The 20691-nt window shown below is 34.0% G+C and overlaps 1 protein-coding gene across 1 annotated transcript in view; it reads left to right on the top strand.

The window, feature by feature from the left end:
* Positions 1-18876, top strand: part of LOC140533318 (A-type voltage-gated potassium channel KCND2) — an 86854-nt gene extending 67978 nt beyond the window's left edge. The window contains exon 4 of the mRNA XM_072652913.1: positions 15702-18876. Coding sequence (XP_072509014.1) covers positions 15702-15711 — 10 coding nt within the window. The 3' untranslated portion in view covers positions 15712-18876. The remainder of the gene's footprint in view (positions 1-15701) is intronic.
* Positions 18877-20691: the final 1815 nt, after the last annotated feature.

Here is a 20691-nt window from a genome sequence, read left to right as displayed (position 1 = left end):
CATGCCTACAAAATGTGAACAATCTATTTATGGAAGGGTAAAGGTACATACAAAAAGATAAAATACTAGGCAATACATTATTGGAGAGAAAGAGACAGACAGAGACATTTAGAGACTGCAGAAGGGATGTAGAGGCTGCAAAAGAAAAACAGAGAGACAGATAAAAAGTAGTAGAGATAACATAGAAGTAGGGAGTTGGTTCAGAGTGGTCACCTGTGTCCCTAATTGAACATCTCTTAATATTCTAAACTTTGGGTTCTTATTGGAACACATCCTCCTATTCTGATTATCTTGAATCTTGCCCATTCATTTTGAGCTGTATTTCTCCCCTGTTCCTGTTGACCATCATAAATCCTGTTGACCAAAACTATAACCACTATTCCATCGACTATCTAGCAATCAATTAGCATTTATTGACCTATTCTGTCCTAAGCATGGGGCATGCACAGACAAAAATTGAAACAGCCCTTATTTTCCAGAAGCTTACATCCTGTGAGAAGAGACTGGATATATATATATATATATATATATATATATATATATATGTATATATATATATATATATATACATATATATATATATATATATATATGTATATATATATATATATATACACATATATATGTATATATATATATATATATATATATATAGAAAAGCATATACAAAATAAATTAAAGGAAACAGTTAGTCATTGCATTGATCTGAGTTTTTAAGTCTTTTGAAGCTGTTTTTCTTTACAATGCCGTTCTCTTTGTAGATATTGTTTTCCTAGTTCTGCGTATGTTATCTGTATCATTCATGCTACCTAGGGTTTCCTGAAATGGTGATTTTCATAATTTCTTGTGGAACACTATTCTGTTATATTTATGTATCACAATTTATCCATTTGCTCCTCAATCTAAGACTCTACTTCATTGCTTTCCCCTTACATTTCATCCTTGCTCCAGAATAAGGGAGTTTGTTTTGTGCCTTTGGCTCTTTTCTCCCTCATTTCTACCCCTTTAGCCACTGCCTCCCCATCTCCACTTGTTTTGGGGTTGAGTTTGAAGTATATCTACAATAAACTGTCTGTGTGCTATCCATTTTGTCTGTGTCAGATGAAGCAAATCCCTGTTCTGTTTGGTCTCTCTATTTCTTTTTCCACGTTTATATACTCATCTTCTCATACACCCAAATCATAAGAAACAGAAAATTCAGCACCTTCTGTCTTTCAAACTGCCTTATTTTCCCCATTTAAAACTTTCAGAATAGAACAGATGCAGCCCTAGCTACTGAGGTATTTTTTGTTACTTAACCTTTATTAGACTCTGAAAACATTAAGGTTCTGATGAATAACCTGCTTCTTCTCCCTTATTAGAACATTCAGCAGCACATCATCATACAGTTCAAAAGAAAAAAAATGTCTAGGTTTCTCTGGACTCTTGAATTTGCATTTCAACATTCTATTTAAATCTATTTTTTTCCTGAGAAATACTTAAATATACTCTATTCAATAGAAGATGCATTTTTCCCCTTGCTGGGCTGGATTCAAGTATTTTTTGTAAACCCATAGCTTTCACCTTTTACAACTGTGTCTTCCAAGATCTTATTTAAAATAGAAGCTTCCAGGTCTCATGTGATCCTTGATTATGGTCCCTTGGTACTGGAAGCCCTTTCCAGATGTTTGAAATAGTTTTCCTTTGATGTGAGAATACTGGATTTTGTCTAATGCATTTCAGGGACCTTGGTTTTAGGAGTTCCTTGCAGGAGATAAAAGGTAGAGTTGATTTATCTTCCCCTGGCCCAGAGAGGGGAGGTGAGAGGTTTTGAGTGAACCTTACTCTCATTGAAATTGGCTTAAGGAGGGAATGACTTACATAGTCAATTGGGTATGGAAATCTATCTTACCCTACAGGAAAGTAAAGGGGAAAGGGATAACAGCTGGGGAGGGGTGATAGAAAGGAGGGCATATTGTGGGAGGGGTAATCAGAAGCAAACACTTTTGAGGAAGTACAGAGTGAAAGGAAACAACATGGTTATTATGGAAATATTTTGCATGACTACACATGTATAACCTATATCAAATTGCTTGCCTTCTCAATGAGGTGGGTAGGGAGGGAGGAAGGGTAAGAATTTGAAAGTCAAAGTTACAAAAACAAATGTTAAAAATCAAATGGGAAATCAAATGGGAAATAAGATATACAGGCAATGGGGTATAGACATCTGTCTTACCCTATAGGAAAATAGAAGGGGAAGGGAATAAGAGAAACAGGAGTAAGAGGTGATACAAGAGAGGGCAGATTGGGGGAAAGCGTAATCAGAAGCAAAACACTTTTGAGGAGGGACAGAGTGAAAGAAGAGAGAGAATGTTTTCACCTTGCCCTTTGGTTCTAAGAGATCTTGTCAATTTTAATTAGTGATTTCTTGAAATATAGTATGTAGGGGTTTTTTTAAGTATAGTTTTCAAGGAGTTCAATAATTCTTGATCACTTCTTGTCTATTTTCCATCAGTTGTATTCCATATAAAATATCTGATTTTTAAAAAAATCTTTTCATTTTGTACAAATAATTGTTCCTGTCGCTTACAGCATTGCTTTCTGTTTGTTCTATACTGCTGTTCAGTTCATTGTATGAATACAATTTTCTACTTTTTCTTCTAAGCTAATTATTCTCCTTTCATTTTTTCCATCTAGAGTCTGACTTCACTTTTTATCTTTATTTTATCTAGATATGTATACAATAGAATATTCATTTTCTTTGAATCACTGTTTTCAGTTGTTACTACAGAGTTAGTCTTTCTTTTGAAGGGTCTTTTTTATAATATTTTTATATTGGTAGTGTTTTCTTTGATTTACTCAAAGTTTTTATGCCAGAAACAGATTTAGCCTCTCCTGAATTTGGGGGTGGGATGATCAGCCCTACTTGGTCACACCCTAGGTGCCCTGGGCTACTGAATTTATTTTCATAGATTAAGATTAGTGTCCAACTTCAATTTTTTGTGATTTCAATGTCAAATCTTTGAGCCCTCTATAGTGACTCAAGTGAACTTGACAAGGACCTTGGAACCACTGACACCTGGGCTATACTGCTGTGTGTGCTGCCATGCTGGTCTGGTAATTTCTGTTTTCTGAGGCTTTGAAGTCTCTTACACTAAGACTTTCTGACTTCCCTGGTATAATCTCAAGTAGCCCATCATTTTTGGTGCTTCTGGACACAAATTTTAAAAGTTATACATATGTTCCATTGGTAGTCTTTCTAGGAGGCTGAGAATATTTGCCTTTTTTCTGGCACTGATTTTACTGGCAACTGACTTTTCTCCTGCTTGTGAGCTTCTCCTTAACATTTATATAGTTATAGAGTAGAGGAATTTAATTCCAGCAGTTTTTAATTGTTTTTTGATAACTTTTCCAGATTTTGTGGGGGAAAGTATGTGGAAGCTGGGGGGTCTACTTCAGTTCAGACATCCATCATGGTCAGAAGTTTTCTCCATTTTCACACACACACACACACACACACACACACAGAGTGTCTTAACTTTTAAATAAAAACTTTTTTAAGTGGCATATTTGTTTTCCTGGGATCTTGACACTTGTCTTCCAATCTATATAAAGTTTAGCTAAAAGAATTTATCTTTCCATTTACGTTCATTCTTTTTTTAGCAAAACTCATCAAACACTATTTTAACTTTTTTTTGTCATTTTGTTCTAACATTTTGTTAGGGGAAAAAGCAATGAACTTGAAGTCAGGAAATTAAACTCTATCATGGACTAGATATATGATTCTAGGAAGCACACTTCACTTATGTGGGCTTCATATTTTTTTTTCATCTACAAGGTGACAATGTTAAACTAAATGGATTTTAAGGTCTCCTGCTCATCTAAAATTATGTGTTGCCCTAAACTTCTAAGCAAAATTAAAGAAAAAAAGATTTGTCTTGAAGATATAAAAATGTCAATATATAAAGTTTTCCATTTGGAAAAGTGGCAGATACATCTTTTATAGTATTGAGTTATTCTTCATGATCATAATAAAAATAAGATTATGACATTTAATTATAGATCATTTATGTATACTGCTAAGCTCTTCAGTGATTTATTGAATAATCCTATTTGATAATTCATGTTCTTTCACTGAAAGATTAGGATCATCTATTTACAACTTGAATGACTTTTATTTGTAAAGGTAGGTGTACTAAGAAGGGACATTAAAACAATGACATTGTATTTTCTTATATTATCTCTTGATTGCAAATAAATTATCCTGTATATTTCTAGGCTGCATTAATGCTTATGACATCCCAGATTATAAGTATCTGTGGTTTTTACGACTATGTGACATATCATATTTAATTCTCAAATGAAATTAGGTTTTGACTGAAGAAGGAATAGATGATATCTTCTTTATTCATTTGTGCATAAAGTAAATTTTACATTTTTTTCAGGTATATCTCACTGTAAATAAAATAACCATCTATGATATTTACTTCTTATATAGAACCCATCTAAAATTTAAAGATAGATTATAAGTAATGTAAAGTGATATAAATTGCCTTCATTCTTAAATTTCATCCCAATTTCATTTGTGTTGCTGTGTTTGGGTTGAGAATACAGTACATGGTTTCAGAAATTAAATTGTCTGTAGAGACGGTAGCTACTGTGCATGTGTAATTAAGTATAGTGATTATTGTCCATAAAGCTGTTAAAGCCTGCAGTTTTATGTTGGGAGCTTAAAACAAATGATTTTGAATCAATCAACTGGAGAGAATCCTGAGATTTTCAAACCATTAGTATTTTTGTAAGAAACTTTGAGACATGCTCTCTTCTTGCAGTTAATCTGGACATTAAAATCTGGCAAATGTTGTACCATATCCATTAACATGCATTAGTCTGCACCTGCTACCTGTAGAGCACAATACTAAGTGTTGTGTGGGAGACAAATGCATAAGGTTCTGCATGAGGTGAGAAAACTAACCAAAAGTTATTGAATGGTAGAAGTGGTATGAACTTCATAGATAATCTAATCTAATCCTATAATTTTGTAGATGAGAAAACTACTGATCAGAATGGGAAATTGTCTGGTTAAGGTCCCCTAGCTTGGCAGTAATAGAGCCTGAACTAATATGTGAAGGGAGAGAGGTGGGATATACAATAATGCTCAATAAATTCTTACTGAATTGAATTACAGATCATAAAAGTATACAACATAACTGTGTTGGGAGAAACTACAGTGAAATGAAATTGTTCAATGTTTTAAAAAATGGGAAGACCTACATATATAATAAGGGCTTCTAGTTAAAATTGAGCACAAGTTCTCAATCTAAGTTGCAAGCACAGCATATACACTGTTTCAGGAATCTGTTCCATCATCGTATGAAGTTATACCATTTAAAAAGGAGTCAGATGGGGTAAATTGGAAATTTTCTTTAAATCTCTCATTAGTTGTTGAAATTACTCATGAACAAGCTTTCTTCATGCAACACTACTACTGACAAAACAATACACAGACAATTTTGTATGTTAGATATATATGGAATCAAAAATAAGATAACCTCATAATCATATACAGTCTATTTCTAATTTAGACATATGTATTATGTAATGTTTACACATGGTATGAAGAGAAGTGCCTGCCATTGCACTCACTGTTTTTACACAGCCCGGCTTTGGCCTTTATATTCTTTTGCATTAGAATTAATAGATGGAAGAATTGACTTCTCTAATCTTATATACTCTTAGCTTTTATACCATTCTATTTTTATGGATAATATAGTAACCTCTCTCCGTATGTGTCCTCAAATGACTATGTTTCCTTCTTTCCCCTATCATCATGCAAAACACTTAAAGATTTCTTAATCTCCCTTACAATATTACTGGGAACTAGCAAAGTACTCACTATTAGTAAATGACAGATAAATTGAATCACAGTGTGACTGATACCTTGCCCCATGATTCAAACATCAGTGATGGTCACAGAAATGATAACCAACATACGTATGCATACAGCATGAGGCAGGTGTGTCCCCAATTTTTACCTGTCTAAGGTACTCTGGCTTTTAAAATACATCTCAGTGCAGTAGATAGTGTAGTTGCCAATGAAAGGGACCCTTTGTGCCTTTTTATAGATGTCTGGAGTAGATATAATAAGTAGTAGTTATGACTCATATTCAGAAATATTGTAGGGATCTATGAGAAAAAAGTTATCAACAAGAAGATATCACTGTTAATTGACATTATAAACCGTGTGATCTGATATATATCCTTTAGCCTCTCGTAGCCTCAGTTTCTTCAGCTGTAAAACGAAGGGGTTGAACTTGATGATCTCTAAAGGTAGCTTCCAGCTAAAATTTATGATATCATCCCATACTGTATTCCTATGGATTTTTGTACCTAATCATAGACAATAAATAATCTGTCAAGCATATTCCCAAAATAAAAATGTTCCTCTAAGAAATAAGTAAGGCAATAAATAATTTAGCTTGTATTTTTACTTTTATTTTCTTTTTCCTTTATTTAAATTAATTAATTTATTTTTTAGCTTTCAAAATTCACTTTCACAAGATTTTGAGTTGCAAGTTTTCTCCCCATCTCTCCCTTCCACTTATCCTAAGAGAACAAACATTCTGATTACCTCTTCCCCCTGTCTGTCCTCCCTTGTATCACACCTCTCCATTCTCACATCCTCTTCCTCTCTATTTGCTTGCAGAGAAAGATAGATTTCTATTCCCCATTGCCAATATGTCTTATTTCCCAGTTGCACATGAAGATAACATTTGTTTTTAAAACTGCTTCTTTCTCTTCCTCCCTCCCCATCCATTCCCCACTGAGAAGGCATGGAATTGGATAGAAGTTATACATGTGTAGTTATGCAATAAACTTCTATAACAGTCATGATGTGAAAGACTAACTATATTTCCCTCCATACTATCCTGCTCCCCATTTATTCTATTTTCTCTTTTGACCTTGTCCATCCTCAAAAGTATTTACTTCTAATTACTCCCTCCTCACATTTGCCCTCCCTTCTATCATCCACCTCTACTCCCCACTTATCATTTACCCCCTAATTTCCTATAGATAGATTTTAATACCAAATTTCGTGTGCATATTATTCACTCCTTAAGCCAAATGCCGTGAAAGTAAGATTCACTCTTTCCCTCTCACTTTTCCCTCCATTAAATGAGCTTTTTCTTGACTCTTTTATGTGAGAGATAATTTACCCCATTCTATTTCTCACTATCTCCTTGTCCCAATATATTCTTCTCTTATTCCTTAACTTTATTTTTAGATATCATCCCTTCATATACAATTTACCCTCTGCCTTCTATCTATCTGTATATAATCCCTCCAATTACCTCAATTCTGAGAAAAGTTTCAAGAGTTACAAATATTATCTTTCTGTGTAGGAATAAAAACAGTTCAACCTTAATAATTCCCTTATGATTTCTCTTTCATGCTTACCTTTTTCATGCTTCTCTGGATTCTTGTGTTTGGAAATCAGATTTTCTATTCAGTGCTCATCTTTTCATCAAGAATGCTTGTAAGTCCTCTATTTAATTGAATGACCATTTTTCCGCCTGAAGTATAATACTCAGGTTTGCTGGATAGGTGATTCTTGGTTTTAATTCTAGCTCCTTTGACCTCTGGAATATCATATTTCAAGCCCTCTGATCCCTTAATGTAGTATCTTCTAGATCTTGTGTTATCCTAATTGTGTTTCCACAATACTTGAATTCCTTCTTTCTGACTGCTTGCAATATTTTCTCCTTGATCTGGGAGCTCTGGAATTTGACTATGATATTCCCAGGAGTTTTCCTTTTGGGATCTTTCAGGGAACAATCAGTGGATTCTTTCAATATCTACTTTATCCTCTCATTCTAGAATATCAGGGCAATTTTCCTTGACAATTTCTTGAAAGATGATGTCTAGGATCTTTTTTTGATCATGACTTTGAGGTAGTCCAATAATTTTTAATTTGTTTCTCCTAGATCTATTTTCCAGGTCAGTTGTTTTTCCAATGAGATATTTCACATTGTCTGCTATTGTTTCATTCCTTTTGTTTTATTTTAGAATTTCTTGATTTTACATAAAGTCGTTAGCTTCCTTCTGCTCTACTCTAATCTTTAAGGAATTATTTTCTTCAGTGAGCTTTTGGACCTGCTTTTCCAACTGGTCAATTCTCCTTTTTAAGGTATTGTCTTCATTGACTTTTTGGATCTCTTTTACCATTTGGGTTAGTCTATTTCTAAGGTATTATTTTCTTCAGCATTTTTGGGTCCCCTTTACCAAGCAATTAATTCGTTTCTCATGATTTTCTTGCTTCACCAACTTTTCTCTTCCCAATTTTTCCTCTATTTCTCTTACTTGATTTTCAAAATCCTTTTTGAGCTCTTTCATGGTCTGAGACCAATTCATATTTTTCTTTGAGGCTTTGGATGTAGAAGTTTTGATTTTCTTGTCTTCTACTATTTGTATATTTTGGTCTTCCTTGTCACCAAAGATTCTATAGTCTGATTCTTTTTCTGGTTTGTGTTCATTTCCCCAGCCATTTACTTGATTTTTGGACTCTTTGTCAAGGTAGTTCTCTTCTTTTAGTGGGGGTGGGGAGTGTACTGTTAGCCTGTCTGTCTTTCCACAAACTATTGGCCTAGCATTCCAGAAAGAGCCACAGCCTGCTGCTGCTGTCGATTCCTCTACCCCCTCTGCTGCCCTGGGGCTGGGGCTGGATTACTCCATTTTCTCACACAGGTCCCACAGGTTTTTTCCACTGACTTTCCAATTTGTCCTTGGTGTTTTGGGATTGTGAAGTCTGGAAACTGCCACAGGTGCCAGAGATTCAGTCCCCCCACCCAGACCTGCTCAGGTCTTGTCTGTGGTGGCATGGCCCATGCTGGACTTTGCTGTGCTTCCAACCTGGCAAGACAGATGCTTCCTGACTACCTTTCTGGCTGTTTGGGGCTGGAGATTTACTGCCCTCCATCATTTTCTGGATTCTACAGCTCCAGAATTTGTTTAGAGTCATTTTTACAGGTATTTGACTGGTTTTAGGGAGAGAGCTCTAGCAAGTCTCTGCTTCTACTCTGCCCCTTTGACTCTGCCCCCCACCCCAATTTTTTTCAATGTTAACACTTGGAAGACTCTTTAAAAATTGGTTAAAGAGGAGGAATCTAAGCTGATTAATTGAAATATATAGATTTTAGTTTCAATAAGTGTCATTATAAAGCATTGTTTCCTTTAAATTAATAGGTGTCATATTACAAAGTTTTATACATAATAGTTCTATCTGGAAATGCTATTCAGTGTTCTGGTATTTATCTCAAGGCATAGAATGGATTTTTAGTTCACAGAATTCATTAATTATTAAAGGGCAGAGATTATTTGGAAACTGTGAATGTCACAGTAAAGAATGTTGCTAAAAGAATCTTAGTTCTACTGAGGGGGAAAAACTATACTAAAGATTCATTAAAGTAATTCCTACCCAAAATGATCTTTCTTATCTCAGAATTCCTATACTATATTATGGCATTTTCTATATATCATAAGCATGAAAATGAAAGGAACACTGAAATGGAATTCAGGAGACCAGAAATATAGTTCTACATCTGCCTTTAACTTATTTTTTAACTTTAAGGAGATCACAAACACTGGTGTTCCATATCCTTGTAAATTAAGGGAGCTATATTTCCAATGAACATATTAGATCTCATCTACTTAAATTTCCACTGGGTAAAGACTAAGTCTTAGACATATTTTTATCCCCTAAGATTCTAATACAATGTCTTGTATTTAGATGTCATCCAATAAATCCTTATTGAACAAATGTATCACTAAATTAAGTTTATGTTGGATGTTTCCCCTTGGGGAAAAAATAATGAAATTACAAAGGCAATCATTATGATGTCAGTGGTAGACTTAAGCATTCTATGTTCCTCCCTCATGTAAACTTTACGATGTATTTAATGAGTCAAAAACAGGGATTCTTAACCTGTTTTGTCACAAATGCCATTTTCCGTCTAGTGAAGCCTATGGATCCCATATCAAAAGTGTTTTAAAATGCATAAAATAGACAATTACAAAGGAAAACAATTGCATTGAAAGGCATTCATCAAAATATCAGAAACAACAAAAAGTTCAAAGGTATAAAATTGGGCATCTCTTGCTTTAGAGCCTATATTGATGGTGTGGGCAAGTTCAGTCAATAAACATCTATTAAGTACTCACTCTATGCCAAACAAGAAAGGGTAAAGAAAAAGGCAAAAGCAATCCTTGTGTTTAGGAGTTTGTAATTTAATGAAGAAAAAATAATCAACTTCATACATATAAATATATATGTAATATGTAATACATATATATATATATATATATATATATATATATATATATATATATATATATATATATATATATATATATATATAAATGATAGAGAGAGAGAACACTGATAGAAGGTAAACTCAGAGAGAAAACACTAGTGTTAAGGAAGACCAGGAAGGGCTTCTTGAAGAATGTGGAATTTTAGCTGAGAATTGAATGAAACAAGGGAAGTTAATAGATTAAGGATGAAGAGGGAGAGTATTCTAGGCATGGAGGATAATCAATGAAAATTAATGAGGCAGAAGATGGACTATCTTGTCTTAGGAATAGCATGGAGTCCAGTAGAGTATGTGGTGAGGGATAAGGGACAAAAATTTGCCAGTTACTAAAATGTGCTTTCTTTCTGCTATAAAATGGACATAGGCCAGGGCCAGTGACTACTGGGGAGAAGTTATGCTCTTATATCATCCTCTAATCTCAAGTTACCATATTTCTCTACATCATCAAAACAATAATCAAGCAGGGTATTCTGAGAAAACAATCTTAGATTTCAAAGTACAGAGAGGCTCATGTTCAATTGATCTCGCTATTGAGGCTCAAGGTGTATTCTGGTTTGACAGATTATCCACAGATATAGTTATAGCAACTGACTCTGCCTACAACTTCAACGTCTGGAACTGGGTGGTCCAGAAGGTGAAGGCCTTTGGGGTTTTATGTGGAGGTAAATAGTAGGTGTTAGAAACTTTTTTTTCCTAAATTAGAACCCAATTTAAAGAAAGCAGACTCCAGATACCTTTGAATACACTAATCATTAGTAGAGACAAACAGGAGGATTGGTAGGATTTTTTGATGTCAAAAGCTATATTAATTGACTCATTAATCATTTTAACTTTTTCTATCTATAATTTTTCCCTTCCCTTTCTGGGAGAAGGGCCTTGATTTAACCATATTGCATCTAGCAAGAAGTAAATGCTATGAAAGGTGAGTCAAACAGACACAGTCATTGTCATGTACAAAAATCTAAGATAGTAGTGCCGTGAATAAAGACAAACAAAAATGAAATAGACTAAGTGAGAAAATTAATCATAGTTATTAACATGAAAAAGGAAGTACATTTTGTAGGGTGGTAGTGTGGAGAATGTGAAGAATTTAGCATTTTCTCATCTGTCAGGTTAACAAGTCTTCATAAGTAGTAGACTCTCAAGAACTATGTGTGTGAAGGGTTTAATTACATTGGAGAAGATTGAATTTTAGAAATAACATAAAATGAGGGGGAATATTATGAACTGGTTAATCAAAATAACGATGAGGACAAAGAAATAGAGAAAAGGAGGCTGAAAGAGAGAAAAAAAGAAAGAATGGAAAAGGGAGGTATAAAGGAAAAGGAAAGAGAAAAAGGCCAATGAAGGACTTTACAATCTATTAATCAATTGATGACTTTGATTTTGTACCTAAGTAAAACAACTGTATAGGGACCCAATCAGAGGATGTCACAGTTTATGTGATAGGTGCATAAGATTTCATTAGAAACTTTATTTTAAAAGATGAACTGGCCTATGGCTTAGAAATCTGAAGAAAATTTAATGATGGTACAGTTAGTAAGTCAATCAACATTTGTTAAGTACCTACTATGTTCTAGGCACTGTGCTAAGGTTTGGGGATACAAAAGGAAAAAAGCAAAATACTGTTCCTACCCTCAATGAGAAGCTAGATAATACAGACAGTACAGTTCTGAACCTATAGTCAAGAAGACTTGAGTTTAATATTTGGCTGTAGATACTTATTGACTGTTCGGCCCTAGTTGTCACTTGTTCTGTTTGCCTCTGTTTTCTCATCTGCAAATGAGGATAATAATAACATCTGCCTCCCAGGGTTGTTGTGAGCATCAAATAAAATAAAAATCATAAAGTACTTTGCACAATGCTTAGCACAGTAAGCATTATATAAATGTTCACAGGAGGACAGCAATAACAAAAGCTAAATATGTACAAGCAAACTATGTATGGACAGTTAGGAAATAAAAGAGGAATGCCACTAGAATTAAGAGAGGTTGGGAAAAACTTCTTTTAGGAGGTAGAATTTTAAGTGAACTTAAAGGAAGCCAAGGTAGAGAGGAGGGTGAACATTCCAGGCATGGAAAACAGCCAAAGATGATGTCCTGTGTTAAAAAATGGAGTATCATATCTATGGAACATCCAGGAGGCCCATGTCATTGGATTGAAGATAAAGAGGAGTGAAATGTAAGAACATTGGAAAGGTCGGGGGTGGGGGGGGCTAGGCTATTAGACCTTTGAACCCCAAACAGAAGATTTTGTATTTGAACCTAAAGACAAAAGGAAGCAACTGGAGTTTAATGAGTGGGACAGTGGGTGACATGGTCAGACCTATGCTTTGAGAAATCACTTTGGTAGTTGAATGGAAGATGGATAGGTGTGGGGAGAATTGAGGCAGGCAGAGCCACCAGAAGGCTATTGCAATAATCCAGGTGTGAGGTAATGAGGGCCTGCACCAGAGTGACAGCAGTGTTAGAGAAGGGGATATATTTGAGAGTTGTGGCCAAGGTGAAATTGACTGGACTCGGCAATGTATTGTATATGTGGAGTGAGGGACAGATAGTGAGGAATCCAGGATGTTATTTGGGTTATGAACTTTGTGGACTAGAAGGATGGTGTTACCCTCTAAAGTAATAAAGATGTTAGGACTGAAGTACAGTTTGGGGAAAAATAATGAATGATATTTGACGATGATGTTTATGTTTAATATCAGCTAGTTTCATATTGTCTAAATGGATATACTTCTTAAATATTTTCAAACATAAACTGTAGTTATGGGAGCCAAATGGTATTTCTCTTAACTATAGATATTGAACCAGCACTGTTTGTAGCAAACAGTCTTTGAATGGTTGGGAAAGAATGGTTTAGCAATTTATTGAGTAAAAAAAAAAACAAAACACCTATATGTAATCTAAAACCTCAATTTTCCATTAATTACATGCTCTTTTCCTAGCATACTCTTTTTGGTATATGTTAATAAACAGCAAAAATAGCTTTCAATTTCATTGTCTCCCTTTTCCCATTGTGGTTAATGTGGGTATATTCAATGTCAGAAAATTTCCAGACACAGAGGTGTAGCAATAAAAATCTAGGAAAGAAAGGAAAGGAAAAGCAGTGATCAAAGAAGAAAGGGCATTCAGGTTAAATATAAAATCTGAGAAGGATTTAAAAGTAAAGGAGCACCAAATTTGGGAGGACAGAGATTCATCTTAGGAAAAAGAAAAATGAAATAAATTGTGTGAGATTTATTTGGAAGCTATAGCTTGGTCCCAGCCATATTGCATCAGAAGTGAATGATGTTCTTTCCATTCATTCACAAGATAGCATTCTGAGTCTGAGTTTATGATGCCCTCTGCCTTAAATCTCCCACCTTGTCTTCTTTCTAGAGTGGAGATGGGGTAGTGGCTATCTTTAGAGTGAGAATCCAAAAGGCCTGTCAAGACTAGGGTGCCCTAAAAGTTTTGAAGCAGAGAGACAGTGTGATTGCTTTTATTTTTCCTATGCATGGTTCAGAAAGAATTCCTGCTAAAATATAGTTTGCCAATCTCTGAGGTTCCTTCTGGTCCTGAGATGAAGTTTCCTTAAAGATCACCAGTCCAAAGTACTCACTTAATAGATGAGGGAAGTGAACCTGAGAGATGCTGTGTCTTACCCAGGATTGTACAGTGGTAGAACTGAGATATTGTAGTCACACCTCCTGATTACCAGCCCATGTCTCTAACATTATAAGACATAGTCTCTTGTTATAGTTGAGTGTTTTCAATGAAACACTTCCTAAGTAAAAGGAATTCTCTCAAATTATTTAGATTAGAATTTAGTTGTGAATAAATTAATAAAAATGAAAAAAAGAATTCAATTAGGACTATGTGGTTATTTCTTTTAAAAAATGAACACATCATTTAATTAGTGCATGGGACTTCTGGTGTGGAAACTATTTCCACTGTTGCAGATCAGCAAGTCCTCTGTAACTCTTATGGTCCTAAATGTTAGCCTAGGACACTTGAGGGTTGTGACTTGCCCGTGGTCACACAGTATGGATCACAGGCAGGACAGGATATTAGGACTTTCTGACTGACAGAGAGGCAGTGTGTTAGTGTAAAGAATACTGGCTTTGGAGTCAGAAGACCTTGGTTGAAATGTCACATTTGATACTGTCTGTGTGACATTGGGCAAGTCACTTGATTTTCATAAATTTTAGTTCCTGTTCTATGAGGGCATTTGAATAGATGGGTTTTGAGATCCTTTCCATCTCTACTTTTCAGATCCTATAACCATCTTTACATTAAACCATACTGCTTCTTATGATTACTTAATAGAATCCTTTATGGAATAGTATGCATTTCTGGGATAGTTCATTCTGTTATTTGTAAAATCCCATTGCTTTAGTCAGGTTGTTAAAAGGCAAAAAAAAAAAAAAAGAGGAAAATATTGTTTAAATAGACTTAGCATATTTATGTTTTAATTGTTCAGTTTGCCATTGCATTCATTGAGTGTTTAGAAAACATACATATTATTTGCTTGTTGAAATGCTAAGTGGTATTCCTGACTTGATAACTGGTTATTTGTCTTCTTAAAATATTCTGAGTAGGAAGTAAAATACATAGAGTTTTGTGACATCTATAACAGGTTTGAGTTTTATAAGTCATATCCAGCTTGGTTCAAGCTTGTTTGGGCTTGGTTAATGGTATTAAATAAGATCTTTCAATACCAATTTTAAGAATTGTGGTCCCTACTAAAAGTCACATCTTTTACTCATATGTCTTTATGATTGTGAACCAAAAGAAAACATTCTGAAATAAAGCTTAGTACAACGGTATTAATAATAATTGAATAAAGATATTTAGTCCCTTTTTAAAAATACTTCTTTTTTGGAAATAGGAGCTTTTAGTTTGCTTGTATTATGTGCAGGAAATTATGATACTATGGCCCTGCTGACATGTGATTTGGTGTGATATTTGGTATTATGCCTTGTGAAAGTCTTCTGCTTAATAGTGTCAGAAAAATGTTGTCACTGGGGGGAGAAAGATGGAGTATCAATGTATGGAGAAATAGATGGTTTAAGAGAAGCTACATGTTGAATAAACAAAATTTGACTACTTCAAAGGCAAAAATTAAAGAGCATATGGTTGGTCTTATGTAAAGCTCCTTAAGCAAAACCCTTCCCAGGTCCTGTGTGTATCCCTGTCCATTTAAAAGAAATTCATATTTACCCCATAGGGTATAGCTGATAGAAATATTATCTGCTCACAGCTGTCCCTTACTCCTCTTCTGTGGTGCCTAAAAAAAAAGCACTTTCCTAAATTGAATGTAACTTTTTAAATTGTAGCCCCATTAATTAATATTTCATTTCTTCCTCAGAACAGAATAGAAGAAGGATTTTGTTGTTGCTGCTGTTGCTGCATATTGACATCTGGTCAAACAAAGTGGAAATTTCTGACTTGAGTCCAAAAATCTCAACAGAGAAAGCAATTCTGTATCATTTTTAGCATAATGTATTTCTTGGAAAAACTTTTCTAATTGCAGCTTCTCGCATTATAAACACATGTACTTGAATTCATACATGAATACATTAAAACCAACTGCCCAGTGACAATTTGCGTAGTGTTATTATATTACCTGGTGGTTAATTTCTGCGTGAGTGTGTAGAATAAGCCTTTGAATGCTCATCCTCTGAAAAGTGACAGATGCCACGAAGCCCATGCTCTAAGGCTTCTCCTGTTGGTGAAATCCTGCCAGAGCTTACAGTCCATTGTCATTAAACTTTGACGAACTAACACCATTTCCATCCTACAATAAAGCAAGAGCAAAATGTCTCGGTAGATGATAGCACCCAAATAGAAGTGATATTTTTTTTTTGGTCTTCTTGATAATATCTGCATGTAAAACATTAATACTCTAGACTAATATTTATTGAACTGAATGTTAATTGGTATAAATAATGAAATTAAATAAATAAATGTCTGCATTCAAAATAATAATGGTCATTTCTATGGCATTAAATTTGATTCCATTGTTTCCCACTATATTTAAATGTGACCCCATTTTAAGTAAATTTAAAAAAAAAAACCAATACTTACAAAACTAGAAACAATAGGCAATCCTCTTCATTACAGAAAATTTCTTCCCATAACAAAATAATTTACTAAATATTTCAATTTAATTTATGTCAAGAAACATTAGTTAATACCTGATGTGTTATGCAGAGGTATGCAGATAACACAACAAACAGAGGGATGAACCAGGAGTCAAAAATAATAAAATTCAAATCTTGCCTCAGAGACTTTCTAACTGTATGACCCTGGGCAAGTCACATAAACACAGTCTGCCTCAATTTCCTCATTAGTAAAAATAGAATAACAGTAACACATCCCACAATTTTTGTGAGGATAGTGAAATAATGTTGGTAAAAGCATGTTGCAAACCATAAAGCTCTATGAAAATGTGATATTGTTAAAAAGTAAGTCACTGTTCTAGGCACCAGGTTTAGAAAAATAGATATGAAAAAATAGTTCCTGGTCTTAAGAATCTTATATTATTGAATTTCATGAAAGAGTAAAGCCATATTACTCAGTCTTCAGAATTCTGAGTTTTATATAATTTTTCAGAAAAAAAATATTGCTAAAAGACAGGTATATACTTCTCATCAGACTCCTGTTATTATTTCTTTCTTTAACTTACTGTCATTCTTATGGGTCAATAAGTATCATTATCATCAACACTACCTCAATCCATTAGTGTCTTCATGTGCTCATTTGGAAGCCAACAATGCTGTGTTTTTTGTTTTTATCAAGCTTTCACCACTATAATGAGAGTTCTCACTCTCTTGTTGTAAATGAATTCCCCACAAATGATTGGAGAATTCTTATAGACAAGTGCCCTTACTGAATCTCTAAAAATTTAAAAGGTGCCAAGTCTTTGGACTCCAATTTAGATTAATTTGAATAAGCAATGGTTTTGGGCAAGTCCACTCTGAACTAAATAAAATGGGGAAAATAATACACTGTGAACAGTAGCTGAGATTATGACTACAAAGCACTTCATAAATTGTCAAGTGCTTGATGAATGTTTGGATAGAGATGAAGTATTGGTTTCCTTTTTTTTTTTTACGAGTCAAAATGTACCCAAACGTTCTATAAAGCAAATATCATAGAACCATAGATGGAGAGTTTTAAGAGAACTTATAGACTATCAAGAGCAATTAGCTCATTTTACAGATGATGAAAACAGAAGCCCAGAGAAGTTAAAGAATTTACTCAGTTTGTAGTTGTCTGAAGTGAGATTTCAAGCCAATTCTTTTTGCCTTGAAGTCCAGTGCCCTAACTACTAAACCAAAGACTGTGAAAGAAAAAAAAATGCTAGTATAATTAACTTATGAGAAATTTTGCAAGTAGATATGGCCCTATTCATTGTCTGAAGAAAACAAAGGTATCTGATAAATGTTTACTTTTTTTGTTGACCTAATTTTAGGTATTAATCTTTAAAAATGAAATATATTGGCATGTGGAGAGAAGAAGAGAGAAAAGGCTTGTATCCTCCATTTATATCTTCATAATATCAAGAATTCTAGAGGAAGACTTCTTTTGTGGAATCCCATGTGTAGGATTCCTATGATAGGACATGGACAAGAATCACTCAGTATGGGCAGACATAGATGGCTTCTTATCTGCATCGATGGAAGGAAGTAGCACCCAAATCACTGACTTCACAGAGCCATCAAATTAGCTACTTGAGGAAGAATGGAGACTACTGCTTTCTGGATCTACAAAGAAGTTTTTGAATTCTGGTCCATACTTACTAGCTATGTCAACAGATCATTATTTTTAATCATCTGCATTTGAGATAGCAACATAGTTCCACTCTCACATTTTCTTAGGCAGCCCAGTCCTTTCTTCACTTTTACTTATAACTTTAAAGATTTTTGTTGTGTGTTGCATATGTGAGTTAGCAAATTAAATTCATATATATATATTCATATACACATATACATACACATGAATATGTATACATATATATGTGTGTATATTTGAAATATAACATTTCCTCAGGACTTGTGAGGACATGACAGTTATCTTGAATGGGTTTATTCTGATGGATTTAAGTCAGTTGGGAAATACTATAAGGAGATTTCATTATGAGTTGTTCAACAGATTACATATTTGCCCTGTCTTAATTCAATTAAGATTTCCCTTAATCCCGGTAATGAACAACTGCAAACTGTTGTCATGAAAATAAAATAATACAATGAAGCATAAATAGTTGTGCCACCATGTAGTTGGTTTCATCTATACCTGTGCCCTGGACTTTCTGCTTTATTAAAACCTTCATGTGCTTTTCTTCTCCTTTGACAATTTTTTTTTAATGTGAAAGAGAAATTTAAAGCTTTCTTTCCATTTTTATTTAAATTTTTCTAGCAAGCAAGCATCTTTACAGATTGTGTGCTCTGTAACTCATTTTGAGATTTCCGTGCTTAGTCAAATGGATCTTCGAAAATTCAAAGGGCTTCTCAACAATAAAACTGTATTTTGAGTTCTCACATTACTGTTGTGCTTCATCATTCCTTTTTGCAAATGCACTAGGAGATCTAAAAAGCACTTGACAGATCTGCCAAATTATCTTTAAGTTGGCTTCCATAGTGCTATGAAGCCATCTCTGGCCTAGCTATTTTACTGAATGAATGAAAAAGCATTTATTAAGCACTTACTATGTGCAAAGCTCTTTTCAAAGATCTGGGAGTATAAGTAGAAAAGCAAGACATTTACTGCTCTTATGGAACTCACATTCTAAGAGAGTGAGATAACTCATATAAAAGGGTTTAGCTTCAGGGCAGAGTGTTTTAAAAACTTTAAGAGGTTATGTAAATATATAAATAGCATGCGTTGTTATTATCATTTTGGTAAAATTCATTATTAGGTTACAATTAAATTTCAATGCTTTTGAAATCCATTTGCATTTAACTATTTAGGATTAATAACATAAGTGGTTTGGTCTTTATCCTTAAAAGGTCCTGATAAAAAGGCGGGTGACAAATTTGAGCCACCAAATAACATTGAAATTTTATAATTTTTTGCTCTTTTATAAGATTCTCTATGCAGCACTCTTGAGTAGATCTTCTCTTCCAGGTTTTATGAAAAACTCTTTAAAAGAAGATCTAAATTGGGATGCCAGGGTATTAAACATTCAGTGAAGCATTTAAGGAAAAGTAGGGATATAAAGACTTCAATAACCATTCATTTACTCTGAAAACACTACTTGATTAAATAAAAAGGTAACTGCATTTGGACTTCTTGCATTATAAAGGGGAAACTTCCAAGAAATGGCAGTCATGTCCATCTATTTTTCTTACTTGACATAATTAGTCCCCCTAAACCCATATGGTAAATGTATCATTGATTTTAAATGCATGAATATAATATACTGTGGTATGCTGCCTTATGTCTCACATTTGGCAGGCAGAGAAAAAGACATGCATGATGTGCTAAGGTAAGAGTTGATGATGGATTTAATTAATACTGGATTTAGTATAAAAGGAACATTATTAAAATGACTTCAAAATTATATATTTATATATCCATGCCCACTCAAAGGATAGAGGGTTTTTTTTCCCTTAAAAAAGGGGGGAAATGATTGGAAGGAAGCAAATATTGCATTTTTAGTTATTGGTTTTCCATGGCAGTAGTATAGTTGGAAGTAGACCTCTGAAGTGCCTAGTAATCCAAGCCTGACATGAATCAATTAATCCATCAAAAAAATTTAAGTACTTAACATACTTTGTGACAAGACCTTTGTTGGATGATGAAATTGCAGATGTAAAAATGTGGTAGTCCTTACTCTTGAGTTCTCCCTATAAGAGAAGAAAATATATACATATTCAAATATATTGGATAGATGGATATTTGATTGATGCAAAATAAATATGAAGTAGGTTAGAAAGAGATTCAATAACAGGTGGTGAGACCAGGAAGTCTTCATGTATAAGAAAATAGTTAAACTGACCCTTAAATGCAGTAAGGGATTCTGTGAGGTAGGAGTGAAGAGACAGTGTTTTCTGTGCAAAGGGACAGATAACTAGTGCAAAGGCATGGAGATGGGAGATGATAATGAACTGCTAGAAGGTCAGTTGTTTGTTTTATATATATATATATATATATATATATATATATATATATATATATATATATTCTAGAGAGGAAGGTAGGACACAAGTTTAGAAGGGCTTTACTATCCCAATGGAGGAGTTGATAATTGATCCTAGAAGCAATAAGGATTCATTGAAGTTTGCTGATTAATGAAGAGACATGGTATGACATGCCATTAAGAAATTTGCTTTGGCTACTGTGTGAAGCATGGT

The sequence above is a fragment of the Notamacropus eugenii genome, chromosome 3 (assembly GCF_028372415.1).
Source record: "Notamacropus eugenii isolate mMacEug1 chromosome 3, mMacEug1.pri_v2, whole genome shotgun sequence".
Classification (NCBI taxonomy): Eukaryota; Metazoa; Chordata; class Mammalia; order Diprotodontia; family Macropodidae; genus Notamacropus; species Notamacropus eugenii.
The sequence above is the reverse complement of the archived record's forward strand: the minus strand, read 5'-3'. Positions and strand labels throughout refer to the sequence as shown.